General features: G+C 41.6%; 1 protein-coding gene across 1 annotated transcript; it reads right to left on the bottom strand.

Moving 5' to 3' along the window:
* Positions 1 to 298: 298 nt before the first annotated feature.
* Positions 299 to 5,644, bottom strand: ddost (dolichyl-diphosphooligosaccharide--protein glycosyltransferase subunit (non-catalytic)). The gene is made up of 11 exons (XM_014135368.3): positions 5,362 to 5,644; positions 4,685 to 4,795; positions 4,489 to 4,575; positions 4,273 to 4,376; positions 3,973 to 4,067; positions 3,766 to 3,859; positions 3,486 to 3,634; positions 3,202 to 3,349; positions 2,900 to 3,020; positions 1,099 to 1,205; positions 299 to 933 (listed from the first exon to the last, which is right to left on the bottom strand). The coding sequence occupies exons 1-11, from the start codon at positions 5,594 to 5,596 to the stop codon at positions 784 to 786; spliced, it is 1,401 nt and encodes a 466-aa protein (XP_013990843.1). The 5' UTR covers positions 5,597 to 5,644; the 3' UTR covers positions 299 to 783.
* Between the last annotated feature and the right edge of the window lie 169 nt (positions 5,645 to 5,813).

Here is a 5,813-nt window from a genome sequence, read left to right as displayed (position 1 = left end):
CGAATTGTCCTTTAAACGTACTTTTACTGTAGATAAACTAATCATTGTAAAATTGCGAGAGCAAGTTCAGGCTTAATGTTTATTCCAGTGGAGGAATAAGTTCTTGACAATGATAAGCTCAGCAGCTAGCCATTTCAAGTTCTACGTCACTAACCGCCTGTAAATGAGCTCGTGACATACCAACGTCACCACCAACAAAATTATGGTAACCAGATGTGGGAACTGATATACTTTCGTAACAAAATTAATTGTAATATATGCTCTGTCCAGCTGCAGGATATGTTATTGACTAATAATGTCATGGCAACATTTTATTGTAGCTTTCAAGGACTTTAACTTCCTTGTAGTTGAAAACATGTTAGGCTTACCCTAGAAACAGATTTTATCAGACACAACTAAAATATTCAGTGCACTTCCACATCAAGATGTTTTTATCCTCATACAAGTGGGTGGGGGTGGGGGGGGGGGGAATAATTCATAGAATGTTTCCAAACAAGTGCTCCACCTGATATTGAGATCTTGAAGCAACAATTCCCAACTGAATTTTAGAATGCTCACAGATCAATTGAGTGATTATTTTATACATGAAAGTTTGGGGTTTTTTTAGTACAAAAGCTGAGTAAGTTGGCCTGCAAAGCCATAATTAAATGCCCCCACAACCAATATAGAAGCAACAATTTTAACTGTCAAATCTTTTTGCAGGCTGACAGACAATTTAAGCAACCAAGAACCTTCACCCCATTATCTACCAGCCCTCCCTCCCAATTTAATACACTTATCACCCTAGTCTGACTTCTCCTTTTCTTTCATGTGAAGGAAGACTATGCTGAAGACAAAGAGTCCTCCCATCATAGAGAAGACACTGGCGTAGTAAGGAAACGCGGAGGGGATGAAGCGCTCATACTGGGTGTGCTGCAGGGGTCGCACCGACACCTATGGGAGAGGATGTATACATTAGCAAATGAGCCTCTTACAATTCAGTACTATATTCTGTGTTCTTAGAGTGTGATAGGTACAATGAATTAGCTGGTGTAGCCCTTGATATATTCAAGAGCCTTCCATTACAAAACACATGTTTTAATGTAACAGTTCCCTCACCTGAGTGGAGGAGTACAGGTGTGTGTAGCCTAGCCTGTTATAGTCCACCTTGAACTGGAACACTCCATACACGTCAGGCAACTTAAACTGGACGCTGTATTTATCTCCTGTTAAGGGAAAAAAAATAGCATTTCAAATCTATTTGTATTAGTTACATGAGTCGTAAACAGGTATAGACTAACAGTGAAATGCTTACTTACATGCCCTTCCCCATCAATGCAGAAATAACATGATGAATAAATACACAATGAGTAACGTTAACTTGGCACCAGTACCGAGTCAATGCGCAGGGGTATGAGGTAGATATGTACACATAGTTAGGGATAAAGTGACTAGGCAACAGGATAGACAAACAGTAACAGCACCATATGTGAGGAGTTATTGGTTAACTATTTAGTAATCTTATGGCTTGGGGGTATAAGCTGTTCAGGGTCCTGTTGGTTCCAGACTTGATGTATCGGTAGCAGAGAGAACAGTCTGACTAGGGTGGCTGGAGTCAGAATCTTTAGGGCTTTCCTCTGACACCACCAGAGGAAGGCCCTAGAGGTCCCAGAAGGCAGGGAGCTAGGCCCCAGTGATGTACTGGGCCGCACGCACCACCCTCTGTAGCGCCTTGCAGTCGGATGCCAAGCAATTGCCCTATCAAGCAATGATGCAGCCAGTCAAGATGCTCTCAATGGTGCAGCTGTAGAACTTTGAGGGTTTAAGGATGCACACAATTCTTTGATTTGGGTTATTGGAAAACTATTCTGCCTCATGAGAATTACAACAAAAAATGTGTAATTATGTAAATAATCATGGATTTTTATTTATTTTTTATGTCCAATGTTGCCTCTATTTTTTTGCCAGCACTGAGCATATTTCAGGTGCACTGAGCATATTTCAGGTCTGCTGAGCGGAAACTTGAATGTGAACATTTTGTGCAACGTCCTGCATGCGTTTACACTGAGCCTGTACCCACTTTAAGTTACCGTTTTAACAGTGGCAAATTAAGCTACGGTGGCTATTTGATCATAATGTAAGTCTAACAGAATGGCCTACCATCAAAAACAGAAAAGGCATCCCATAACATTTTCACATGGAAAACAGCTATTCTCTGACACAGCCTACAGTAGCCGCCAATGTGTGGTGTTTAATGTAGGCCTACATTCCATGAGACTTTTTAAAAACATTATGCAGAGCTTGACATTAACTTTTTTTAGCCAAAATGTATTGTATGATGCAAGAAACCACCTTGTATTCATTATTTCCATACCATTATTACAGAGAATCAGACAAAAATGTATGCTACCCTCTGCCCATTAGCTTCTTCAAGCCTGTCTCAAAATACAATACTGTCCCTCTTAACCGGACTTGCTTTTCAAAGATGTCTAGAAATGTACACATTTTGTGCATTTTGTAGGCAGCAATCACTCCATTGCGGACCAAAAACGAGCTAATAACTCACTAACTAGCAAAGAATATCAACAAATGTGCACACGGGCTCTGCACCTTGATGTCAAAACAAGCGCATCTAGGCTACTCATGAGTTGCAATCGCTAATGCCTGCAGAATCCTAATTTCGATGCGCTCCCCCTACAACAAAAACAGTATTTTATAGTTTGCTTTATTTCGGTATGTTGCATTGAAAGGGGCTGATATGTTGATTCGATCACAATTCCCACAGTAGAGGGAAACGTTGATCTGAAAGATATTGCAAACTAACAGGGTGAAAATCTAGTCAAGTTCAGAGAAGTTGAATTTTGAGATTTCTTCATGGACTGCTTAAAGAGAACATTGGTCATGTCTGAAATGTTCATACCATTTTTCTTGAGGTAGGTCCTGACGAAGGGGTCGATTCTCACAAACTCCAGCTGGATGTCTTTCCCGTCAAAGGGAACCCAGCTGCCCTTGGACAGCATCTCAATAACAACGCTGTACTCCTGTGTCGGAAGTAAGGGACAGAAACAATGCCATGCCACTTGATTGAGCTAAAAACTAATATCTTCATGCTCACTCATGAGCTCAACGGGCATATTTTCAACTTTGAATGTTCCGTTAAATGAACATAAAAATTGCTAAATACTGTCATCATAGATTAAATCATGGCCTTAAGTGACTCACCACAAGGTCTGTGATGGTGTAGGCTGCAGGAGGGGTGCTCTCGCCCACAGGATGATGGGTAACAGCTCCCACCCGGAGTACACCGGCCTCCTTGAACACCCATTGGGACAGAGCCTCAGCTAACTCCATGTTCCCAGTCTGAGCGTACCTTCAAGAGGTGCAAGACAGGAATTAAAACAGTTCCGTTTCTAGAAATACAAGGGTGATTATTGGACAATTAAAGTAAAAAAGTAGGGCAGGCAATTGCAGAGCAGATGATGAAAAGCACTATGAGAGAGTGTTACCTCTGGGAGCCAGGTGTGGCCTTCTGCACAGCTGAGTTGAAGAAGGCGTCACTGAAAAAGTACAGTGAGCCGCTGAATACCACACGGGCGTTGTTCCTGGCCTGGAGTCCAGCAATCAGAAGAGTGTTCTTTCCAACAGCATGGGGGTACTGTCCAGAAAGGAGAACATAGTGTCAACCAAAATATAATGTTCCAGGGATAAACACCTTATACATGCACATAAGTTATTACATTGTCAAAGGAGAATGTTTGATAAGGAAGGAAACAGTGCTGGTATTACCTGAGAGATGGGTCTGTCAGGGAAGTAGGAGTAGGAGGTGGAGGAGCCAGTCAGGATGTCCAGGACCAGGGGGTTATCTGGGTCTGCCACCATGCTGTGAGAAGATGACGACAATCCTTTACCATGGGAAACAACCCAATACCAGTGTAGTTATAACCCTTGTTTAGAAGAGCCAATAATTGTTCTCCACTGTAATGGTAGACTCACCCAACACCCTTGAAGAGGATGGGTTTGTCATTGGGGTTCCCAACAATAGTGGGAGCCTTCAGCAGATTCTCTGGATCAGCAACAATCAAGGTATGCTAGGGGAAGGAAAAACATTTACATCTTATGATCATAACCCACCTCAAGTGCTCTGTAATTCAAATGGACACTCAATCCACATCTTTTCTTGAGAAGTCTACATTACCAGACAGGTGTGCAAATACATTGTGCCTCTATAAGCAATTGCAAAAACTTCAGCTTAAAGGTTTACATTAGAATGTTATCTTCAGCTCTTCTGCTTACCTCACCAGGGTCCGACACATCGTAATGGTGATGGTCAATTACAGCAGTCTTCTCCTCATCAAACTCAATCCCACATTCACTGCCCAGCTCTCTAAGAGGGTCACCTAGGGCAAAAGAGAGGACAAGACAATGGCACTAGTTCCAGTGTAAATGAAGAAGAACCCAAGTGTGTGGTTTTACACACATCATGGAAGAATAATCCATTTTTGCACTTACCAATATCAGAGCCAGCAGCCACCAGGACATTGCCTCCACCATCAATGAATGATGTGATGGTCTCAACATTGATGTTGCCACCAAAGTCTTCAAGGAAAAAAATATGCATTAAATAGTTTAAACTTTGTAACAAGAGTCACTGAGGAAAGTTATGAAATGCCACTAAAATGTTGAACTGCAATGTTAATTAACTAACCTTCCACAGATGGGGAGAAGATGATGAGGTGGTCATAGAGAAATTGGCCATATTTGATCAGGGAAAGTGACGGATCATCTGCAGTCTTGAATGAAAGGTCAAAACCACGATCTACAAATAGAAACAGCTACATCAGCCCGCTGCAAATGTATTTGCTTTACACATTTGATCCCCTAGGACAGGCTGTTAACCAGTCATTTCTAGTGCATATAAACAATTCACTACTTTGAGGGATGCTTGTATTAAAAATGTGTATTGACTTGGATGTACATTTGGGAAACGTCATGTAACAGCACATGCGCAGTGGGGTCTGCAAAATGTGCAGGATGTAGCTCAGCAGTACACTACAATCACAATTAGTGCAAAAACCTAACATCGTCAGGTGGACAGATAGCGCGTATCTTCGTCTTCAACATCGACAATGAGAGTTAGCTAGCCATCTACTATTTGACCAAAATCAATGCCACACGCCCCAGCAGTGACACATTTTCCTATGCAACGTTAACAAAACTAGCTAAGATTAGCTAGCTAGTAGTGGACAGATACGAGCGCTAACTTAGATTAATATCTGAACGAAAACCAATTAATGAAAACACGTTGTTATTGAATGTAATATTGTGAAACCACTAGCTACCTAAGTATCAATGATTGAGAAAAGCATGAGTATTCCTTCTCACCTGCCAGACTGCGGAAGAAGATTGAATGGGTGTCTCTGATGTTGAGGTTGTCCAACAAAACGAGTGTCTTTCCGTCAGCCAATGCCATGTGCATCATAGACGATATTGTTAAGAAGAAAATACAATTGTTTCCCAACAGTCTGGATTTTGTTTGAGCCATGCTTACGGTCCGTTTATTGGATAATAACGTAGAACTACCCCGGCTCGTTTGTATGTCTGATGTCCGCGTCGCCATTTTGGGAAATAAGCCGACGTCAGCTTTAGCAGTAGACCAACCTTTGGCCTCAAGGTTCAGCCAATCGCACACAAGAACGCGTCCACCGTACGTTCAAGTTTGACAATGAACATGATCAGTGCACTTTTATTTTATTATGAGGGAGTGTGATTTTCTGTAATATCTGTGCGAATACTTAGTTGTTTGTATTTTTTTGGTCAATAAATGATCTGCAGTA

Source organism: Salmo salar, chromosome 13, assembly GCF_965601325.2.
Source record: "Salmo salar chromosome 13, fSalSal1, whole genome shotgun sequence".
Lineage (NCBI taxonomy): Eukaryota > Metazoa > Chordata > Actinopteri > Salmoniformes > Salmonidae > Salmo > Salmo salar.
This window is presented reverse-complemented; position numbering and strand designations above follow the sequence as displayed.